The sequence below is a fragment of the Opisthocomus hoazin genome, chromosome 8 (assembly GCF_030867145.1).
Source record: "Opisthocomus hoazin isolate bOpiHoa1 chromosome 8, bOpiHoa1.hap1, whole genome shotgun sequence".
Classification (NCBI taxonomy): domain Eukaryota; kingdom Metazoa; phylum Chordata; class Aves; order Opisthocomiformes; family Opisthocomidae; genus Opisthocomus; species Opisthocomus hoazin.
The window spans coordinates 49,285,865-49,310,546 of record NC_134421.1 but is presented as its reverse complement, the minus strand read 5'-3'; the positions used below and the strand labels follow the sequence as shown (position 1 = coordinate 49,310,546).

The window sequence follows — 24,682 nt, the reverse complement described above, 5'->3', positions numbered from 1 at the left end:
AGGCAGAGTTCGATAGATACATTACTCTGTTCATGACTCTTTTCTGTCTGTTTCCAATTAATATTTTAACAAGAAAGTTTCCCTTGAGGAACCTCTTGAGGAAACAGCAAATTTAATTTGAAAAGAGAGAAAATTTCTAAACCCTAAATTTTAAATTTTTCCCCATTAACACTTGCCTTGAAGCGTGATTGGAGAAATTTGATTTGATCTGGTCAGAAAAATCACTCAGAAAACATGATAAAATTGTGGGTATTATTCATTAACTTATCCTGAAATAGGACAGAACATAAAATTTTAAAGATTTGAAGTTCTGCTTATGCTCAAGAAGCAGGCAAACTGTGCAAATAAAGCTAATCTGCTACAGCTAAAAGAGATTTCTGTTTCATAGGTTTGGTGGTACCATAAAGAGATACCTTTTCGTAGTCTGTTGTTCTTTCTGCTGATTTCTGTATGTGCAATAACATTTTCATCAAGTCAATAAGACAGTTCACACAGTGCTTCTTTGTCTGTAACTCGAGTTTTAATATTGTGAACTAAATAAACATTAATGAGGGACCACATGGGAGGTTCACAGCCCTTCTCCTGGTGGTGCCATACGCCCGAAGGTGGGTGCCGCGGGAGGCTTTGACTCCACCGCTACAGACCAGGCTGTTCAAGAGCAGCGCTGGTCCCTGTGAACAGCCTGTGACAGCAAGGCAGGCCACCAAGGCCACTCACTTTGCAGAGACTTTAGAGATGCTTTTCAGCAGGGTGCCTCCTTGCTTTCTAGACCTTGAGCCTGAGGACCATGTTTTGAGGCTTGCTTCCACAGGCTCAGGAGTCAGTAATTTAGGACTTTTCTATTCAGCAGCTGGAACTCGGAGCAGACAGATGAGAGCTGGGGATGCTGCTGTGGGCTTAGAATCATAGAATCATAGAATCATAGAAAGTTTTGGGTCGGAAGGGACCCCTAGAGGTCATCTAGTCCAACCCCCCCGCAGCGAGCAGGAACACCGCTAACTAGATCAGATTGCTCAGAGCCGTGTCCAACCTGGTCTTGAATGTTTCCAGGGGTGGGGCCTCCACTACCTCTCTGGGCAACCCGTTCCAGTGTTTCATCACCCTCATTGTAAAGAACTTCTTCCTTATATCTAGCCTAAACCTACCCTGTTTAATTTAAAACCATTACCCCTCGTCCTGTCACTGCTGTCTCTACTAAACAGATTGTCCCCATATTTCCTATAGGCTCCCTTTAAGTACTGAAAGGCTGCAATCAGGTCTCCCTGCAGCCTTCTCTTCTCCAGGCTGAACAAGCCCAGCTCTCTCAGCCTGTCCTCAGAGGAGAGGTGCTCCAGCCCTCGGATCATTTTTGTAGCCCTCCTTTGGACTCGCTCCAACAGTTCCATGTCCTTCTTGTGCTGAGGGCTCCAGAGCTGAACGCAGTACTCCAGGTGAGGTCTCACCAGAGCAGAGGGGCAGAATCACCTCTCTCGACCTGCTGCCCACGCTTCTCTTGATGCAGCCCAGGACACGGTTGGCCCTCTGGGCTGCCAGCGCACATTGCCGGCTCATGTCCAACCTTTCATCTATCAGTACCCCCAAGTCCCTCTCAGCAGGGCTGCTCTCGATCCTTTCATCCCCCAGCCTGTATTGGTACTGGGGATTACCCCGACCCAGGTGTAGGACCTTGCACTTGACCTTGTTGAACCTCATGAGGTTCACACAGGCCCAGCTCTCCAGCTTGTCCAGGTCCCTCTGGATGGCATCCTGTCCTTCTGGTGTCTCAACCATACCACTCAGCTTGGTGTCATCTGCAAACTTGCTGAGGGTACACTCGATGTCGCTGTCCATGTCATTGATAAATATATTGAACAGCACCGGTCCCAGTACGGACCCCTGAGGGACTCCACTCGTCACTGGTCTCCATCTGGACATTGAGCCGTTGACCACTACCCTTTGGCTGCGACCATCCAACCAATTTCTTATCCACCAAACAGTCCACCCATCAAATCCATGGCTCTCCAATTTAGAGAGAAGGATGTTGTGAGGGAGTGTGTTTAAAGTGAGTGGGACTGCCTATATTAAATCCCTCATGTGGCACTTTTGTTTAAAAGTAAAGGGCCTTTGCTTAAGTTGCTTAAAGACACTCTAGGAGTAAAGGGAGACAGAGACAGGGTGAATTAAAGCTACTTTTACCAGTTAAAAAGCATTCAAGAAAGGGTACGATGTAGTTTAGCTAAACCGGTTAAGACAGATAAACTGCTCAAAGCTTCACTTGACAAAGTCTGAAACTCCCTGCTGATGGCAACTCCTGTTTTTAGTTCTTTTTATGCAAGTCTGTATGTGATTTTTTTGAATGAATGAATGAAAGCACCAAGTAGAGATAGACCATAGGTCATTTCTGGTACCTTTCATCATGCTTAGCTGCTTTTGGTGAGAACAGAAAGGATCAGGAGTTCAACAGATGTATGCTGCCATAACTGCACTGACTTGACAAGAACTACACCAGTGCTTTTAACCTCAAGCACGGAAAAAAGCATGAGAAAGACCCCAGAGGAATCGTTGTAGATTTCTGAGGCAAAGAAAGGGCCATTTGCCCATTGAGCACTCCCTGTACTGTGCTCGGACATGTCTTCTTTTGCAGGATGTACAGTTGAAATAGTTGGTGATAAGGCGGAATTCTCTTCATCGCTTGCCTTCAGGGGTAGCACATGAATTTGGGGTCCAGGGACTTTTGTCCTGTTCTTGGCTGAGCTACCAGCCACATGCAAGATGAGCCAAGATACTTTGTCTCTTTGGACTACAGTTTGACTGTCTGTAAAATGGTTGGTTGTGGTCTTTGTAAAGCATTTCAAGATTCACAGACTGTATGTTCTATAAAAGAGCAGATATTCATAGGAATCAGCATGCAAGCAACTTAAAAGCCACCAACTGTTAAAAACCATAGGCATTAAGCTCTTACTGACGTTTGGCTTCATGAGTTTTCAGTCATTTTGCCACACCATATAGGTTAAACCTAGTGTGGCTTGAGCAGTGGCCAGCAGCTCTAGGAAGTGTTGGCCTTCTCAGGCAGAGGTTTTATAGCTGATCTGCAGAGAACATGTACTGTGCTTCAGATACATTGGATCTGCAGTATGCGTGAAATAAATGTGCTGTTCCTTGAAAGAGTCAGATTCAATGCTCAGATGTGACGTATCTGATGTCATCTGTAGCCATGAACATGAACAGAAATCCCAGAAAAAGAAATCATGCTTGGAGAAGCCTGTCTGTAAGCAAACCCCAGCCAAATGCTCCACCTTCATAAATGAAAGCTATTATTTATTCTGTAGTCTGTATTTTGCCATCCAGAACTGGAGAATGTCCTCCAGGTATTGAAAAACAATGATAAATGTGCAGGAGTTAGCAAAGCTGGCTGCCGGTACACTAGCCAAGGAGTTATCTGGTGGCATCCACCAAGTAGCCCAGGAGCTCACCTACCAGTGCTTCACCCCGCTGTGGAGCAGACTGGGCCACAGAGGGCAGCACTCATATCTCACCTTCCCCTTTCCTCCAAAGCTTTGCACTGTTCAGGTGCTCCATCTGGTCACAGCTTGGGCACCTGTCATGGCCATTCCTTTCTCTGCCCAGGGGCTCAACGGCACGTGGAGGGTGGCAGCATCTCGTACGAGGGTGCAGGCAGAGCAGGGTGCGGGCAGCCCCGGAGAGCACAGCCTGCTTGCAGTGCTGCACCCGATGTCTCGCTCCATGGCAATGCTCGCCATGCCCTTGCTGCGCTGCCTTCAGATCCCACCACAGAGTCCAGTCCCAGCACTACAAAGCTGCGAAGTGAACACATCCTTTCAAAATCTGTATGACAACATTGCACAGGACCGGTCACACTGATAGTTCATTACAAAGCCCTAATATGTATTTAATGATGCTGAATTTTCTGCAATGCCAGTTGGTATTTTAATAGCCTTAATAATGGCACATATTTGTGGCATGATTACTTGCTTGTGTAACGCTCCACCTTCACAGAGCTATGCCAGCAGTGACTAACAAATGCACATTCTAGGAAATTCATCCACCTGGGGCTGATTTCTCTGAGTAAAGCTTTAACCTCAGGGAAATGGGATGTAAGCTTGGTGTGGGAGTGGGTATGGGAGAGATTTGATGCTCTTTTGGAGTTATCGATCAGCTTCCAATTTCTGCTGATGCAGAAATCAGTTTAAAAATAGATAATTCCACCTGGGCCGTTTCTGTGCCTGCTGCTGTAGACTCAGCCAGGTGCAGCAGACCTGCTGCACAAGCCAAGCTGCGGAGAGGTAGGAATCCAAGAAGGGGAGATGACAATGTGCCATCTTTCCAACAGTCTTTTCTATCCATCCTCCATATGACTAAATAAATTATTAACAAGAACAGATGAAATGAACAACATTGCCAGGTTACTATATCAGTTTTGAGGTGTCTGATGAGAGCAGCTTACCAACAACATTATATATGCAAGCACTGGGGAAAAGTAGAAAACCAGGCCTAAGATTATTTTAGGTCTTCTGTTTGGCCTTCAATGTTTTCTTTACCCAAAATACCATGCAATCGTAGTCCTCATCTATCAAGTGGGCAAGACAAAATATTAGGACTATAGACAGCAGGATCAAGAAGAAAGCTAAATTCTACAGATTGCTGCTGAGATCAGCCTCAGCCCCTGGGCAAATGCTATAACTGTATGCTATATTTATAACCAATGCTATATTTATAGCAAATGCTATTAATTGTATTGAGGCTGTTACTCTAATTATGGTTGCCAGCACCTCCAATAGGAGCCCGTACTCTGGTGATGCTGTGGACTCTTAGTGAGGACAGATGTTGGCCAGGCTTCTGCCAACTTGTTCAGGTTGGGTATTTGACTTTTGTGATCTATTTGTCACAGACGTGGACCACACACTGAGCGTCAATACCTCTACATCTTACGCAGATCGTCCTTCACTGGTGCTTTCCTTCCTGGGCCTGTTTAGGAATCTGGTGAGCATCAGAGAGCTGGTGCTAATTTTAGGCACGCTGTTACGTGAAGTAAGACCTGTTTTGACTCATAGCAGCTCCCAGGATGACATGGGTGGGACAGCAGTTTGACAGAGCCACCCAGGCTCCTTCCTTTGATTCCATGTTGATAGTCAATCCTTTGCCTTTCCCTACCCATCTGCTGAGAGAAATGATCCCAGCACACAAGTCCCATATGGTTGTATTCCCATTTCTCCCTGTTTGATGTACTTCCTCACTTCTTCCCCCTGCCCCAAAAACATGTAAGGCCATAGCACCTACTTTGAGCAGAACCTGTAACCACCACCTGGGCAGCCACTGAAACCGTAGAGACAATTTTCATTGCAAAAATTCCACCAGAAAAGCCAGGGACTAAACTGGCAGTTGAGTGCTATTTTTCACATACTGACTGAAAGTTTTTCCTATTGATTGGCAATTAGCCTGTTCTAAAACACTCAGGGTCAAATTCTCAGCTCGTGTAAATCAGAGAAGTCCCAATGAAGTCTCTGATTTATTTTCCAAATGGTTTAAAAATTCAGCAGAAGCTTTAAACTGCCAATGTTATACATCAAACAGCTGGCTAAAATTCAGAAAGACAGCACATTTTCTGTAATGATCTTTGACATTAAGTATTCCTTATGGACCAATTATAATCAATACAAATGCTAGAGAGAACATTCTGGAGTTTTTTAAAAAAATAAAACCAGAAAACTGTGGACCTGATCAACACAAGTTTGAGGAATAAGAGTCAGGATGTGGATCCAAATTTCACGTTTTGAGCCTTTGTTATCCTTTACAGATGTGTGTTAGTTATTGTAATGAATCAAAATTAAGTTTTAAGAGTCCTCCACTTCTCTTGGAGGGAAGTTTGACACTCCCATCAAAGTGACTGGAAGGATTCTGCTGGCTTTCAACGGGAGTGGACTGCATCCGTTGCGAAGCCCAATTCCCCAGCAGATGTGGGTATCGCCTATGTGCACAGCACAGTTGTTGCATTTTTGTTCCCTTTCTCTTTTCAGTTCTGCTTCTCAAAACATTCAACACACATTGCTGTCCCAGACAAATGTTCTGGTGAAACTAAATGCCTGGGAGCTGAATGGCCTTGGGAGAATTAGAGTGGTGAAAGAAGGCGAGGAAAGCTCCAGAATCTGTGTTTTCTCTGGTAACAGACAAAGACTTTGTCTTAGGAGATAAACAAACATTGCCTGGACTTGTTTCGTAACTATTGGGAAGTCTAATGTCAGGCCTGCCTCTAACATCTATATATTTTAGGTAACTTTTGTAAACCTGGTAATTCTGACTGCAATTTTTCCTGTGTTTCCTTCAGTTGCCTAATGAAGCAGAATGGGTTTGGGGCTGCTGCTCTTCAGTGTACGCATCTTATTTCTGGACATAAGTACGGCCATACTAAGCTTTCTCCATCTGCTCCACATTCTTGTGCAAGTAAGTCACTGCTACTGAAGTCTATAGTGTATAAAGATAAGACCATGATATATGTGATGTAGAGTGGTGATGTTTTGTTTTATTGGCCAGAAACTCTAATCGTTTAGATAAAGGCAAGATCAGGCTGTAAATTACGCATTTTCTTTTATCTTGTATTCTTTTAAAACATAACCAAAGCCTTTTCTGATTTTAATAGAACCAGATCCTTTTTTATAGTTAGAATACAATAAATGACAATGCAGAATATACAAAAGTGTAAGAAAATGTGTATTATTAAAATAAAAACAGTGTACTCAGAAAGTGGAGAAAAGAGTTTTACCACCTATAGAAACACCCACTTCTTCCCTCCCAGGAGTTGCAAGTAAATCTTTTGTATTCATGTTGCCTTAACTGAATGCTAGTTAAGTCTGTGTTGCTTTCTAATAAAGAGTGATTTTTCTTGGTAGCAGAGGTGGGTAGTAGTCTTTGCTTAGAGATCCAGCCTTTAAAACTAAGGACTTTTCACTAAATGCACAGCTGCCATCTCTCCTCCCACTCTCTGGGAGAAACCAGCCAGTGCCCCGTTTAACACAGATGGCTCTGATGGATGCAGTGATGATGAGGAAAGCCTTCACCACAGTGCAGTGATCTCTTCAATGACCTGTGCCTGAAGATTTGGAAAAAGGCTAGGCTTTGCTGAAGAGCAAATTCCCCATGCAGCAGCAAACTTCAGAGCTGCTCCAGCTCTAAACAAATCTGCACAGAATCAGTGCCCAAGCCTTTGCTAACCAGATCCAGTGACGGTTAAAGAAAGAACCATGCTTTCCGCAGTCACGTAGAATGATAGAATCATAGAAAGGTTTAAGTTGGAAAGCACCTTAAAGATCATCTAGTTCCATTGGCAGGGACACCTTCCACTAGACCAAGTTGCCGTCCAACCTGGCCTTAAATACTTCCAGGCATGGGACATCTACCACTTCTCTGGGCAACCTGTTCCAGTGCCTCACCACTCTCACAGCAAGGAATTTCTTCCTTATATCTAATCTAAACCTACCCTCTTTCTGTTTAAAGCCATTTCCCCTTGTCCTATCACTCCATGCCCTTGTAAAAAGTCCCTGTCTATCGTTCTTATAAGCCCCCTTCAGGTACTGGAAGGCTGCAGTAAGGTCTTCCTGCAGCCTTCTCTTCTCCACGCTGAACAAGCCCAACTCTCTCAGCCTGTCCTTATAGGAGAGGTGTTCGAGCTCTCAGAACATTTTTGTGGCCCTCCTCTGGACCCGCTCCAACAGCTCCGTGTCTTTTCTGTGCTGAGGACTCGAGAACTGGATGCAGTACTCCAGGTGGGGTCTGCAGGTGTAACTGCAGCCAGTCCTGACAGATTTCAACATAATCTTGCTTGTCTGCTGAGAGAAAATCCTTACAGAAACACGGATTTCAGGAAGAGCTAATAGGCTTCTGGTTTCAAGAATTACTGTTTACCCAGAATCCTAGCAGAAAATAGATTGATTGCCATCATTAAGACATATGGGTTTGCTATCCCTGGAATAGCTGAGCTCTGACTTTCTGTTCAGGAGGGTTACCTTTGCTTTATAGAGAGGCATGGGCTGAACATGAAGCTTGTTTGAATAAGGATCTGCAACTTTTTTTTTTTTGATAGGATGGTGGTGTGACACTTCTGTCAAAACAAGGAAAGATCTTGAATCGAAATGTCCTGCCGCATGTGTTAATAGGTGATTGTCAGCTGTCCTAGTTCATACGCTATTACTCGTTTCCCACTCTTTCAAAACGTGTTTGTAGGCAAAACACATACACAAATTCCCAAAGAATAAGAACAGAAGTGTGTAAAAACAGTTAATATTTCACTTGTAAATACTAAGGAAGTTATGTGTAGCCAAGACTTCATTTTCTGTAGGCATTTTGTAGGGTATACCAGTCTGTGAAAAGTGATCTGAGTAAGCAACCCCATTGACTAAGTTCACATAACAGATGAAAGCCACAATACCTCTGAATGTGCTTTGAATCTTTTTTTTAAAGATGGGCCTGTTCGGAAAACCCTACATTAAAGTGGGAGTCCAGTAGAAAATTCAGGTACTAATTCAGCAGGTTAGGGTTCAAGATAAATTAAGATTTAAATGTAATTCTGTAATTTTCAGAAAATGACATACCTTAGACTTCCACCACTGGAGCGCAAAGTGGAAGTATATGCAAAAATATACAAAAGATCTGTAATTTGTTCCATTATTCTCAATACAATGACAGTGATGATTAAATTATTCAATATAAGCATAAAGTAATCTGTCATTATTAGTATAGTGTCAGAGAGTGCTAGGACACAGATAGGTAGTTATTCTTTAATTCCTTCTACGTGAAAAGAAGAATAATAGAAACAAACTCGTAACTATTAATCTGACTCATTAAATGTACTTAGGAGCCCTATTCCCATCACTTTCAATCAGAACACAATTAAAAATGAATGTGCAATGCAATCTTTACAGTGTTTAAAATGCTCTGTTTCATAGTGTAATTGCTATGAGTCTAACCATCATTTCAGGGAGTTAGTCACCTGAATTATCCCAAGGCAAATCTATTTTGCACTTGACTGTCAAACTGATTTGCAGCAAAGCCCCAGCCTGGGATTATGATCAACATCCAAGACATCTGGAGCTGGCTGAGTGGTAAAGAAAAATTCCTGTCTGTAAGATCAAGCAGCAGAAATGGGCAAGAAGGTGCAGCATTACCCTTCAGCTGCCTCGAGGGTAACTGGAGGAAAATAGTTTAGTACCAAATAAGTTCGCATAATTGAGACAAGGGTTGCCTACACCAGATTAGAATTTCTGGTTTAATTTGAACCACTAACTTAACCTTGCTGTCACTTGGATCTGTACCTCCTAACTGGCTACACATGCTTATGAGGTTTGCCTGATTGGATCTAGATGAAGGAACAAGGCCATGAATTTTACAGCCACTTCATGGTTATGACTGCAACCAGGTGCCAGTTTCAAACATCTGTCCTTTGCCAGGATGGCAGTAAATAGAAGCAAAAAGAGAAGACACGTTTATCAACATAAAGGCAGTGGGGATTTTGGTACAGCATGTAATACCAGAGAATACTACACATAGAGGTTCCAAATTATCTGAAATTTGTAGTTAGTGTCTGATTTCAGATTTCAAAGTGACTTATGGAAGAGCCTGGGAGGGCGATCAGCAGGCAATGTCAGAGCAGTTTTCCTTATATCCTGTTCTCATTCACAACTACAAAACCATTTCAATAACCTTGGTTGCCTCTACTAAAAGACTAGATGTACTGAAAATTGTACACAGTTTCAATTATTAGTGAGATAAATGCAGATTTTTAGCTGACTGTTAGTTAAGCTTTTGGCTAGGTGAAAGAATGTTTAAGGTTATTCTCATACCTTATACAAATAAATATTGTTAAATACTAAATCTTATGGGATATTTATTGGTTATCTAAATGCTTAGTAGCTTATCAAAACCTTTAACAACGTAGATAATAAGCTCTTTTAGATGCTTTTTAGATATCTTTGGTGTGTAAGTGCCTACACAAGCTTCTTCAAAACTTGTTTTTGCTAGTAATGCATGCCTTCTGACCTATTTTAGGAATGTTCTAGCATGGAAGAGGTACCCATACAGGTCTCAAGATCAGTGTGGTGTAATTCCCTAAGAGGCATCCCGGCTTCATGCAAGGCCTATTGAAACCAAGGGAAGCATACTATTGACCTTCATGTGGCTTTGGGTCAGACCATCAAAAGCACTGACTGAAATATTTCTGTGCTTATCAGCTTTCCTCTGATCTTTAGTTTCATACATTATTATTTTCACATGATATTACTATGGCCTCTCAAAACATGAAAGGAAGAATCATAATTTGTAGTATAATAAGAGAAGATATGTTTATTATACTTAAAAGCATCCATTCTCATAAATTTACAGAGATTAGTTAATTTTATCACTACCATTTACTAGGCATAATAACATGAAATGATCTCAGATCCTCTGCAGGGAAAAAGCCTACAGCTACAGTAATATTTTCCACCATCAGTTTTATCATGACATGCTGCATTACATTCTGCATACCATGTGCAACAGTTTTAATCATGCATCTGCTGAGACCCCAGGGACAGGTTCTCAGGCCTGTTTAGGTGCCTAACTCCTACTGAAATCCATCAAATAATTTAGTCACCATAACACTCAGTTTTGGCATGCCTAAATCTTAAGGGTATAGACACCAGAGAGGAACCCACAGTTTGAAGTTTAAGCAGTCTAATTCCTTCTAGGATACTCCATGCCAGTTAGATCCCAGGAAATAAATTTACTAATACCAGCACATCAGTCAAGGATTGTGAAACATAGCCAACAGAAAACATAAATTGAAGAAAACAGAAATCGAGAAAATTATAAAACTGGAAATCAGAAATACTTCTCACAGGAGAACAAGGGAGAGGTGGTTTGATCTTAGAAGTGCAGCTGATAGGAATCTACACCAGATCTCACACAGCCTGAGACTCCAGCTTCACAAGGAGAGGGATGCTAGCAAAGGAGTCAGAAGGAGCACCTGGTTCAGCTTTCCCCATGAGACAAGACTCTGCATGTGGGGTACCCTGCTGTGGGGGGTAACCTGCTGTGGTTTGGGAGGTCATCACTGTGCCATGCTGCAGGTCGTCACTGGCACACTGGAGATTTTGGCTACTTCATCCTCACAAAATCATCTGGCCTGCCAATACTGTCACGAGAGAGAGAGACTGAAATGTCTGAAGGCCCAGAGTTTTGTTGTAGTTGCCTATGCTTTGTTGCATACCTACCTGGGCTGCAATAACTAAGAATTACACTTCTCTGTGTAACCTGGATTTTGAGGTCTTTCTCTGAATGCAGAATAGCAGGAGAGCACTTGAAATGTTATTTGAGTCTATGGGAAAAAAACAACCCTTCTTTCTCTCAGTGGAAGGAAGCAATATGACGAAGCCAGTTTGTGCTTTGATAAAAAGCTATTGTACCTCTGCCTAAAGAGGAAGCGTGGCCCAGATCCAAACTACGGTTTACGTGGCTGGCTTGACACTGAGGAGAAACATAGGGCCCTCTGACCAAAACCAGCATCTGCAGCAATGTCTGCCCAAGTTCTATTTACGTCAAAACCAGCTAAACCCCACTGTACCTAATGTGGTCCTCAGGAGGTGCCCTCCCCCTTAACGTGTTAGCTTCTAATGTAGTTGTCCCACTTCAGTGGATATACTGGGTGGGAGAAAACTGGGCCTGCGCACCTGGACCATGTTTGGGTACCAAGAAATATCATAACATTTATATAAGATGCATTAATATATTACAGACAGTTGCTAATTTAACACATTCGCAGAAGAGTTTGAAATTTTATTTTATAAAAAGCTGGTTCTCATTCCCATTGTTTAGTTACTATGAGCAGTAAGATGTGAAGACAGTAAGAAGGGTCAAAACTAACATCTAACCCAGTGCCACTCGGAGAACATTAAGAGACGTTTTGTTTCCTATTAGGATGTACTTCAGTCCTACAGTATAAGGAGAATGTCAGATGAATAATTTTTAAACCTTTCCCTTGAAAAATCCACCACAATCGGCACTGATTTTAACAAACTCCTTTTTTTTTCTGAGAAAGCCATTCCATCAAAAAAAATTCAACCAGAATATCTCTAGTTTTCTTTCCTATAAAAATATGCTTTAGAAAAATTTTCAGGGATCTCTTTAATTTGTTTTTTGAAAGAAGTAGTCTGAATTTCATTTATATTTTCTTATTTTAAAGGCAGATCATTCTAAACTCAATTTATTTCTTATTGATTGGCTGTGGTTTAGTCACAGTCTCCCCTAACTTAAATGGATTTTAAAATATTTCTTTCTACAAAGGACTTCTGTCAAAAAAATTAATGGAAGTTTTTCTTACTTGCCTTCAAGAGCTCTATTAACATAGTGTTTGTTCACCTTACAATCATTTGTTTAACATAGTTATTATAGCAATAACTCACTGAGGCTGTATATGAGGATAATAGCATATGTTTGAAGAACAAAAAGCTGCTAGGAGTTGCAAAATCACAAAGGTCTAAGCCTGATAGTATCTTTAAGGTTGTGGGACAAAAGGAATAATGGAGGCCAGTGGGAGTTGGATAGTATGTTTCTTGTTTGCCTGGGTCAAATAGAAAAAAGCAGGAAGCTCAGCACAGGCCTCATAGGTCCCTTATTTGTCTTCTGGCTATTTGTCTATTCTTTTTCTAGCTACAGAGATTCTAATACAAAGCCACAATTATTTCACATATGTATTATGTGTGTGCATATTTTAGTGTATATTATTAATAACCAAATGGTTTGTAATTGTTTCACCCAAGTAAATTCTCTTTCGAGAATACTTCACCCCTGGGAAGATGGAAAGCTGAGAAGCTGGAGGTTTGACAGAGTGCTCTGGAGACACGCCAGGTATGCTTTCTGCTCATGGTCACCTCTAGAAGAGCATTCTTCTCCCTGCTGACTGGAAGGAGGGCCCTGGGAGCCTTTTCAACCCCTCCAGAGGACAGATCTTACAATGGCAGTTGGGACATAAATAAGTTTCTTGTCAAAGATGATAAACTTGCCTGATCCTTGTTGATTGCATCTCTGTAATAGCCATGGGGTGCTTTCATTAGCTTTAAATTTAAAAGTCATTGGCATATTGTCCTAGATTCAGGATGGAAGTAGACCTGGCTGAGATGGAGTTCCTGCTCCCAGCACTATTTATTACTTTTATTTTGAATAGTCATGGCATAAAAAAACTACAGGGAGACTCTTTGTTCTTGGGTTAGAATATATGCATTCCTTTCTCAGTAAATATGCTAATCAACAGAGCACCGCTTGTGCTTTTTTTCCTGATCTCCTGACTCTTTCATTCCTTTCTACCTAGTGTAGGGCTCAAAGAATGACCATCTCCTTCACGTGTGACATGAAAGAGGAAAACATGGACTTTAATTCACTGAAATGGAAAAGAAACTAGAAACCTCCCCCACATCTTCCATTTTCTGGGAGAATGCTCTATCCAGCATGCTGTCTAGTAAGAGGCAGATATGGGTAGACTGTTCCTCTCTTTACAAAGGGAAAACTTGAAACTCACACAATTTTTTTCCAGTAGTAGCAGGCATGTGCTGTCCTGGATGGGCTGTCAGCCAGGCAGAAACCTGGCCTCTAGCCTCCTAAGCAGCCTAATCTCAGAAGACAGGATCAAGACATGTTCCTGTGGCCTGTGTGCCTTTGACTCAGCCTTCAAGGTGCCCCACTCTCTCCATGCCTGATGGGCATTACGCCTCAGGGCACAGCTGCAGAGTTTGGGTTACATCAGGGACCGTGACATGTCCAGTCCCCAGCTGCAGAGCATGTGAGACTTTTTGTTGGATCCACTCTACCATCACTCTCGACTGACTGAAACCAGCCCTTTGACTAAGCAGCAGTTAGCAAAGGCCTAGCAAAGGCAAAGGAAGCAGCCACAGAATCATAGAGTCACAGAATCACAGAATGGTAGGGGTTGGAAGGGACCTCTGTGGGTCATCTAGTCATCTAGAAACTCTTCCTCATGTTCAGACGGAACTTCCTATGCCTCAGTTTGTGCCCATTGCCCCTTGTCCTGTCGCTGGGCACCACTGAAAAGAGCTTGGCCCCATCCTCCTGACACCCACCCTTCAGATATTTATAAGTATATATTAGGTCCCCTCGCAGCCTTCTCTTCTTCAGGCTGAACAAGCCCAGCTCCCTCAGCCTCTCCTCATAGGAGAGATGTTCCAGTCCCCTCACCATCCTTGTAGCCCTCTGCTGGACTCTCTCCAGTAGCTCCTCATCTTTCTTGAACTGGGGAGCCCAGAACCGGACAGAGTACTCCAGATGAGGCCTCACCAGGGCAGTGTAGAGGGGAAGGAGAACCTCCCTCGACCTGCTGGCCACACTCCTCCTAATGCACCCCAGAATGCCATTGGCCTTCTTGGCAGCCAGGGCACACTGCTGGCTCATGGTTAACCTGTCGTCCACCAGGACACCCAGGTCCCTCTCCGCAGAGCTGCTCTCAATCAACATCAGGGGTGACCCCTGGGGGACACCACTAGTTACCAGCCTCCAACTAGACTCAGCGCCACTGATGACAACCCTCTGAGCTCTGCCATTCAGCCAGTTCTCAATCCACCTCACCGATCACTCATCCAGCCCACACTTCCTGAGCTTCCCTAGGAGGATGTTACGGGAGACAGTGTCGAAAGCCTTGCTGAAGTCTAGGTAGACAACATCCACGGCTCTCCCCTCATCTACCCAGCCAGTCATGCCATCGTAGAAAGCTATTAGATTGTTCAGGCATGATTTGCCCTTGGTGAATCCATGCTGACTACTCCTGATAACCTTCTTTTCCTCCACTTGTTTGTTGATGACCTCCAGGATAAGCTGCTCCATCACCTTTCCCGGGATGGAGGTGAGGCTGACTGGCCTGTAGTTCCCTGGGTCCTCTTTCTTGCCCTTTTTGAAGATTGGAGTGACATTGGCCTTTCTCCAGTCCTCGGGCACCTCTCCTGTCCTCCAGGACCTCTCAAAGATGATGGAGAGTGGCTCAGCAATGACATCCGCCAGCTCCCTCAGCACTTGTGGGTGCATTCCATTGGGGCCCATGGATTTGTGGACGTCCAGATCACTTAAGCGATCCCTCACACAGTCCTCCTCGACCAAGGGAAAGTCATCCTCTCTGTAGGCTTCCTCTCTTACCTCCGGGGCCTGGGATTCCCGAGGGCAGTCAGATCACTGCAAATCTTCTGGGTGGGACAGAGTCTGCAAGCTCTCTGGATGGTCATTAGCAACTTTAACTCCCGCACAGTCAGTTCCTTCAGAACCCCGATAACAGTGGCAGACAAATGTCTCTGCCAGTATTGCCGGATCTTCATTTGATGCTTCTGCTCTCACAATAAACCCTTGGTCCTCCAAGGCGTCTATCCGGAAGCTTTTAGGATTTAAATGCAGATATGTCAAGGGTCTTCAGGTTCTTCACACACATCATCCATTGTCCTGACAAAGATGCCTGCTGCACACCTCAGCTGCTGCTGTGACACCAATAATGTAGGGCCCTAATTCTGAATCAATGAATTTTTGCACTTTTGTGCAGTTACTCTGTAAACAATAGGAAAGAAATTGTAGCTGATGTCAAACTAACCACTCCATATTTTCCTTTCTGAAAAATATGCAATATGTAAGTAACATCAATGAATTAATTCAGGATAATTTAATTTTGACTAATTTAAAGGATTATGAGGAAGTTTTATACAGAAAATATAACCCAATGGAGATGCAAAGGGCTTTAGCAATTTTCACTCCCCAGGAAACACCGCAGCCTGTAGATCTATAAAGAAGCCATGATGTATGCTAGAAACGTGGGTGATGACAGCATGGCTGTGTGGCAAAAGTGTGGGGGTCCAGAGCTGATCCTCCAGGGCCTTGCCTTTGTCGCTTGACCAAGCTGGAAGGAAGTTCACCCTCTTATTCGCATTCATGCTGACTGACACCGCAGCCGAATATTTACAAAAATTGGCTGAAGTAATTGAATTTGCTGAGGCCAACTGAAGACTTATTTTCAGCCATTCATTCTCACACTGGCTGGGTTTTCTATGCTATCTGCCAGGAGAAAAGCAGCCCAGAACACCCATTTCACACAGCTTTAAGGACGAAGTTTTTGCTCATGACAGAGTTTGATGTGTGGCTGTCTGAAATCTCCAAGACATGACGGAGCCTCAGAAATCAATCTTTGATTTTAATGTGGCTAGGTCTGATATATATACGTAATACAAAGCCTCTCCATCTGATCTCAACAGCCTGCTTCATTTATTTGCCCACACACAGGCACAAATAGAGTTCCCATAACCAGACAAATTGCTGGGCACACTGGTATACCTAATCTATTCTGACTGATGTGCAAATCAGGCTTTAACTGGTCCCCTGGTGTTTTATGCAGCTGGAATGGATGATAGTGAGGAAGTGTCTTCCAGAAGGCCTGGTATTAGCCATTGGCTTCCTTCCCTACCACTGGTTGCCTGTGAGCCTCACAAGACCTTGTTCAGCCAGGGAGAACTGACCATGTTCCATGGTCATCCTGACTGGGGGACAGCAAAGACTGGTTAAGCAATCAGCTCTGCTGGTACAGAGTACTCAGAACTAGTGCAGTCAGACAGTGTCTATTAATAGGACAAAATGAGGATCTTGCACGTTGCATTTAAATCAGGCACAGGCTTACCACTGAAGAAGTTAAATTCATATCTGGACAAATAACAGTGCCTGCAGCTCCCAGGGCACTCTCTCTGATAATGTTCATTGGATCCTGCTACAGTGAAAAGAGCAAAGATATCTCTGTCAGGGTAATGCAGCATTTCACAGCCTTTCTAAAGTAATCCAATGGTTTGTTGTGTGGCTGTCTCTTGGACTACATTTTCTTTTCATTCTGGTCCCTATGAACTATGTTGTGGCTAAAGATTTTCTCTCGAGAGTACAAAGATTATTAAACATGAGTTGCAAATTTAGCTACTGCCTGAGTTGTTGGTAATAAGCAAGTGAACAAACACTTTAAAATACAATTTACTTGGATGCAAAATTTAATTTTAATTATATGATATCTCATCGGTTACTAGAAGCAACTAAAATCTTTTCATTGAAGTGGGAATTTTAAGGTAAGGATTCCACAAAGCATTCCCTCAGTTCTGTTCTTGCTGATAACGGCAAGGAGAGAGCCATTTTGCTAAGTCACAGAGCTGTTTTCCCTGTCTCCCTCCAATTTGAAAGCTGTGATTCCAAAGGCATGCATTGTTCTTGCTGCTTGCCCTGGGAGCTCACTCAGCTTCTTATAAAAACCTTAGAAAAAGTGACTGTAAATAGGCACACACCATAGGAGGGAGAATGCTAGCATTGTGCAAACTTAAATGAAAGGGAAAATGCAACACCACAAATCTTAAGAATTTCAGTTTCAGGTTTTGTGCTCTTTCTATGTTTGTTTCAGAGAGATTCTTTCACTGTACCTTTTCCTCACATTGCAGGCTTTAAGGCAAAGGTATTTGGTGCTTGGATGTTTATCCTTAATTAGAACAGTGATTAAGGATCAGCAAAAAGTGAATTACTATGCCACAAGCACTGAAGATGAAAGACTATCGATATGCAAGTGACTCCCTAGACATCATCATCGGTTTAAGGGAGATTGAGGGCCACAGCACATCAAGAATCAAAGTAGAAAAACTTCACAGGAATTGCTTGCCTAAGGGGGGAAAGAGGCGGAAACTGGGTATAAAATGGCAGAGGGGATGGACACCAGCCTTCAGCAGTTATTGATGTCCATCTATCCTCTCCTTGCAAAACTAAGAAAGGGCAAGCTGGATATAAGCTCCAAAGCAGGTGCCGACACCTCCTTTAGTGCCGAAGAATAGGCATTTGCCTTCAAGCTGGAGAGAAGAGCAGCCCCTAACTGGGAAGTGCAATGGGTGGTGGTAGTGCTAGGGGAGTAGTGGGACCTAATAGGACAGGGAGCTAATGCTCCTTCGCAAGCAAGGTGCCAGCTTCAGACTCTGTACCTGGGCTGAAAGACTGAACGTGGCCTTTAGAAAGTGAATAGAGCTCACTGACTGAACTCTGAAACACAGAATTTGAAGGCCTGCTGGTAGTGCAGTCACTGTCTACAGGGGAGAACTAAGCCAGGGCTGTGGCAGACAGGTTATGCTGCTTTTTCACAGGAAACCTATTATCTTCATCCAGTTTCTGGGAGGATTTCCAGAATCACATAAAGAAAGGCTAGGGTAGGATACTTCTCTTGAAAATACTTGTATGTACATTCAGCTGGTGTGAGTATTACTCCTCGGCTCTGGTGCATCGTTTGCCTGCTGCAAGGTAGGTGTGGGACTAAACTAAATGTTTTTGAGATGAAGGCATGCAGAAAGACTGCTGGCTTCAATTTTCCTTGCTGACATAACACTGAGCAAGTTGCTAACACATCTGCCTTCAGTTTCCCTTCTATATAAGGGGCAGCTATCTCAGGATTAGTTGGTGATTGCATACCTGAGCAGCAGAAAGTACATCAGGGAGGATTAATGTATTAATCACCTCCTATGTACTACATCAAATTGCTGAAATCCTTTCAATCCACTTAAATGCATGTTTGAGTGTTGCGTAGTGATGAACTAAAACAAAAAAAAAAAGGTATTTGAGACTGCATTTTTTCTTAAGAACATAGAGCTCTTTAAAGTATGTGGATAATTAACATGAACCAGCAGAGCTGGCCCAAGTAGGGGGTTTTCCATCCTTATGCACCATCTGTAAGAAAGGTTAAAGCGCAAATGCAGCCCACAATGTTCAAGCAAAAGTTTACCACAGAGAGAAATAATAAAGGTTCATCTCTATAACCTAGTCAAGTATACACAAATACAGGCAAAACTTAATCTTGGGTCATAGAGGAAATTCTTATGGATTCATTCACCCTAAACTGAGAAAAGTGGAATGTGTTTTGACTGTTTCCAAGGGATTTCCTGAAGCCAATGGAAGGATACAGGGCTGCGCTGCCATCCCAGAGCCAGGAAAGTTCATTGTTCCTCAAAACTTCATTCTCTCGGCAGCAACCAGGGTAGTTCTGATCACAGAAATTGCAACTGTGACAGGCAGGGTATAAACAGTATCGCCACAGACACTTCGGTCTGCTTTTCATTCCTAATGCAATGGTTTCCTTCATAAAAGCTTTTGTGCTTTCTTCAAAGGAAAGTCTGCTTAAGTGTGCGACATCATTTGCTGAAATATTCCCTTCCATTTTGGTTTTGAGCTTCTTGCACTTTCTTCTGTAGCCATCTTTTGCATCCCAGTTTCAGGCCCACTGAGGCCTCCAGTACTCCCAATCTGTGACAGCTAATTCACTGAAGTCCGTAGCTGGGTTGTGATAGTTAACATCACAGCCAGCTTTTTCCAGATGAGTTTGCAAGCTGAAGTTCTGGGGTAGGCCACCAGTAACAGGGACTTTTTGTAATGTGTACCTACAATAGTAGTTGAGCCTATTAAAATAAAATATGGTCACATTCTTCCCTCTTGCTTTAGTTAATGGGCTTCCAATTATATGGAACATTTCCAGGTTCAGTACGATGTCGTACCTCAGGGAGCACAGTCTGTTTGTCATTCCAGGTGGCTCTGAAAGGCTTAGTCTCCCAGTCTCGTGGTCAGGCTGGTTGCATAGCAAGGGAAGTCCAGATGAGTGCTATGCACAGCCGTGCCATGGGCTGAAAGGTGAATGAAGCATTACATTGTCTCACTTTCAGGCAGTATTTTCGTAACTTGAGGCAACATTAGGTGGATCTCCCAGTTTGTCTGTAGAACATAACAGAAGAGGCATTAGTACTTATTCCATATATAGCTATATGAATTGGTATCTGCCACTTCCAAGCTTTCTACCATGCTAACACTGAAGAAACAAAGTGGGCACAATTTCACCCAAAGAAAGGGGGCAGATTCCTAGGTGAAGTAAATCAGTGTATCTCTGTGGAAGTCAGCGTCACCACAGTTGCTTGTGTCATCAATCTAGGTCTTGCTGAAAATACTGAGGATGTTGCCATCACTCCAGTGGGCCCCAGGATGTCTTAGTGGCTGTTGCAGTTGGAAAGGTTGATAAAGAATCATTCCCTTATTCTTAAGCTTTCTCAATGATAACAAAAGTAACTATAAAATCAAGCCTTGGCTTTTATCACCATCTTCACAGCTTCATGAACATCCCTAACCTGTCTAGTACAATGCCAGCCAGAGATAACCCAAGTAGCTCTAAATAAGCACACATATTTCATTGTCATTATGCAGAACCATAAAGGGATACAAGTTCAAACCCCTGACAGCAATAAAGCAGATCCATGAAAGCTTGCTTTGAGCTATTTATTGGCCCAGCTCACTATAACTTGGAGCTAGTGCCTTGCACACCAGCTCTGATAGCTCTGCACAGCACTGCATTGTGCAATGTGGACTTTGATGCTAGTGCCTGTGGCCACTGCTTCAAGCAAAATCGCCAGTCACAAGGTCCCTGCTGATTATGTGTGTAAGCAGAAAAGAAATCAAATGTACAGCAAAATCTACATACTCATATTATATGTAAGAGAGAGAGAGCCTTACCCGTCCTCCAATCTCAAGCTCCCCCCTGCATTCAAAACCCTGGGGAAATCCTGTGCAGCTATACAATCTACCATCAGGGATGATCATGGATTTGTATTTGAGTCCTACCTGTAGTTCTTCTTCCTCGGTCCTTGCCTGTTTATCTCTCCTGGGATTGTGACCTGCTAAGGTGAGGATTAGGGGTTTCTTATGGGCAGCCAAATTGTTACGTCTACTAATGGGAATAGCGCATCTATGTTATCCTTCCTTTATCTCAAAGCAGAAAAGCAATCAGTCATAGCTGTGTACCTGGGGTACTTTTCTGGACCTCCCCACTCTCCCATTTCTTTGCTATTTTAGGGTAGGACTATCATGACCTAACTTTAGGTATCTGCAGCAAAAATATCAACATGCAAGGTAGCTGACCTAGGTACTTTTAATAAGCCATGGATAATTTTAGGATGCAGTCATCTGACAGTTTGAGACATCAGAGTGCTCTGAAGTGTCCAAGTAGTGCCTGTGGCTCCTGCTGACCAGGCAGGCAGTCTACAGGTTCAGCGCAGTACAGTGTAGGCACTGCAGAACTCAATGTTTCATCAGAGAAGTCTCACCCCATGAGACTCACAATGATTTGCATTCAGGGAAGAGGGGGCCCAGGTTTTCAAAACCACTATCCGCATATCCACAAGTGCCATAGCGGCATTAATGGGCCTTTTGGAAAATGGTGTTAATGAAAATTAGCCTGATTTGCTGAGTATCTGTCAGAAAGCATGTACCATACCAAGAAATCAAACTCAGCAAAGCCACTAGGGGCTCGTCAGCATTAGAGACCACAGTGAATTTTCTCACTACAGCCGAAGGTGGAAGATGATGGGCTGTCTCTTGTGAGGAGACAACCAACCAACAGAACAAAGGACCAGTTTTAGAGAGTCAGGCTTTCTGCCCCATCTCTCACAGAGGGATGGAGGGAAGGGATGGGGGGCTCTTGCCAGCCCAGCAGTTCTGCCCCTTACTCCAGCCCCTGCCTGGGATCAGCATGTACTTCTGGCTTTCCAGGAGGGCTGCAGAGAGGCTACAGCAGTGGTGCCCAGCTGTTCGCTCTGCTTTGCCTACAGCCAGCTGGGAAGTGCAGAGACCTTGCTGTGCCGGTGTATGATCACTGAACACTGCTCTCACAGTTCACAGAGAATCAAAGCTGTAAGAAAATCCTGCCAGAGGGCAGCAAATCCCTACAATTATATTTTTTTTAAATTGCAGCATGTGATTCTAAATCGCAGCATGCTGAGTTTCCCCTGTGAGAGCTGTACCACCATCCCGCCCCTCTGCTCCCCCGCCTGTTGCAGGCTGGATGGGGAGCTGTCACTAGCTGGGCTGGGCACATCCCTTGGGTGTTTTACCTCAGGTTTCGGGGGGCACTTCCCATGCAGGATCTGTGTCATTTGGCAAAATGCACCAGCAGCATGCGCAGCAGCCACCCATGCCCTGGGGCACCTCATGGCATCGCCCAGTGCACCCCAAACGCTGGGGCAGGCAGGCCCAGCGCTGCCCAGACAGGCTACACCACAACCCATGGGGCTCGCCAGGGGCTGCTCTCTCTGGGGTCTGTCCACTGGTGGGAAGTGGGGAGGCTCAGCACTGCCCCACGCCGTGGGTCTGCACATCCCTCCTCGGGCAGGGCCGTGGAGTAATTAGTCCTATGCTTTCTGTGTGCTGGATAGACTGATTTGCTGTCCTAAGGCTCTCTGAGCTGACACGTGGGAAAGACAGTATCAACAATATGAAAAAAATAAAGAAGAATAATGAATAATGAACAATGAACAATGAACAATGAATAATGATGATAATAATACTATATATATAATAATACAGTATGTCTATATATATATAAAATACTTAAGACTGCGGGGAAGTAGCAGACCACCCCTACGAGAAAATCTTGTCATGGGAGACAACATAGAAAAGTATTTGTAGTCGCTCTATTATTAAGGAGGAAACAGTTATCATTTTATATTCTGTGTGACAGAAAATCACTGAGGTTTACTGACTTCTGATTTTATTTCATTTAATGCATGTAGCCATCACACAAGCACACACATGCTACAGCTGGGAGCAGGTTCTGAAGTCATTAATTTCCAGCATGCAGGAAGGATGTCCTGTGCCCAAGCTCTGCTCAATATTTTTCCCTTTACCCAGGCTTTTCAAATTTGCTTCCAGTCGTGCAGGATTGCACCATGCTAAAAAATTTTCCACCTCTGTTTTCTAGGAATTTCTTTCATTTGTATCTGTCATATTTGACAAAAAAACAGAATGAACGTACCCAGTTATACTCCTTCTGCTGATTGTATTTTTCTCTGTAAACCAAGGCAACACAGAGGCAACCCATCTTGATGTCTAGCTGATGGTGAAAATACACAGTGAGCAGCAATTCCCAACAGAGAGAAAGGAGAAACCATATTTCTTCACTAGACAGCAAACAGCTCTAGCCAAGACTAAGCAAAATTAAAACAGGCAGTTCTTATTTGAATAGACATAGAGAGAAGTACTTCAACCCGATCACAGGATACTGGTGAAAAAAAATAGCTGGGTAAATGATAAGAAAAAGACTAAGCACTCTTCAGATGATATAAACCCTGTACCCCTTTCCCCCAATTAATCTAGAGCTCAGGAATGTACTTTCAAGCTTTGGTATATATCTTGTAACAAAAATCCTACTCCAGTGATGTTACACTATTCATATCAAGAGATTAGAATAATTACAGATGATGAATAAAGACAATGATCTTTTCTCCTTTCTGGTTAACATTGTTACAACAGCTTGACATTGATGCCCCACAACCCTGATGGGCTTAAAACAGGCTGTCTCAACAGGCAAGCCAATCACCAAATACCCTTATCAAAGATGTGCATAGTTTTTGAAACAAGAATTTTCACACCCACAGACATCCAATAAAATCCCTGGTTTTTTACAGAATAATCCTTTTGTTGACTTTTTATCAGCAAAGTGAAAGCTGATACACTCAGAAAACTGATGAGCTGGAACAAGTTTTGTCCAGTTGAAGTCATGCTGTCAGCAGCGAATCTTGCTCTCTCTGTCGGATCTGGATTTGGGGGGAACACGCTCGGAGGCTTGTGGCAGAGGAGATGGCCCTGAGAGCTGCAGAGCTTGCTCCAGCCCCAGAGAGAACAGTATGGGGGGATGAATTGCTGCCATACTCTACCTTCCCTCATCTGGAAGGGGACTCATTAGACCAGGGCATCCTTTAGCAATTTGCCTTGATGACATTTTGCAGAGTATTTAGTTAGTAAATTCAGGGAACTGAATATGCAGCATAATGAATAATCAAAACGGTGCAGGACCCCACCTCACCATTGTCTGACTGACGCAGTGACATTGCTGGCTTATTATAGCTGAGATTCAAAGCCTGTCAGTACAGTGCTTCGCTGATCCTGATGAAGGTACGAGGAATCCTGAGCAGCATGAACTGCCCAGGGACATTTTATAGTGTTTCAAATTTAGAGCAGGGCACCCGCAAAATGCTACAAATTAAGGTATGAATCTGTTGCAGCAGAACTATTTTCCATAGCACCTGTAAGGAATAAGCTGAATAAAGCATCAAAAGATAAAGTGCAGCATTTTGACACACGTAGGGCAGGTTGGAAGACAGATACTGACAGCAATTTTGTAGTAAAATTTAACTTGTTATGATGTAAGATTGGGACAATTGGACAGAGCAGAGCAGATTTTAGCAGATGAGCTATACATCTGTGCAGGGCTTATCAGGACAGTCATCTGGCCTCTATCATCTGAGGTACTTTTGCCACCATCATGGACTGTTTCATTATGCATGTGAGACCACTTGCATTCTGGTGGCTGACTAGATAGCTGGAGTCCTGAATATGGAAAATGAAGAAAATTGATCAAGAGTCCTTATGCTATTTACTTCTCCTCCAGTTTATGCTGCATAGATGTCTCTCATCTGTAGACAATTACACCTGACAGTTGTCCAGCGTGCGACATTAGACTCATGCTTAGTCCTAGCAAAAAGGAGGACAGTTTGATGGATTGATTTAATGGCCCACTGAAACATCCATAAAATCAGTCTTTATGTCTAGCTTGTACTTCCCTGATGCTCTTGATGCCAGTGAC

The 24,682-nt window shown here is 43.4% G+C and overlaps 1 protein-coding gene across 1 annotated transcript; it reads right to left on the bottom strand.

Moving 5' to 3' along the window:
- Positions 1-15,192: 15,192 nt before the first annotated feature.
- HYAL4 (hyaluronidase 4) lies at positions 15,193-21,230 on the bottom strand. The gene is given in 5 exon segments (XM_075429558.1): positions 15,193-15,558; positions 16,676-16,762; positions 18,788-19,577; positions 19,579-19,679; positions 21,147-21,230. Coding segments are annotated over 5 exon segments (1,428 nt in total).
- Between the last annotated feature and the right edge of the window lie 3,452 nt (positions 21,231-24,682).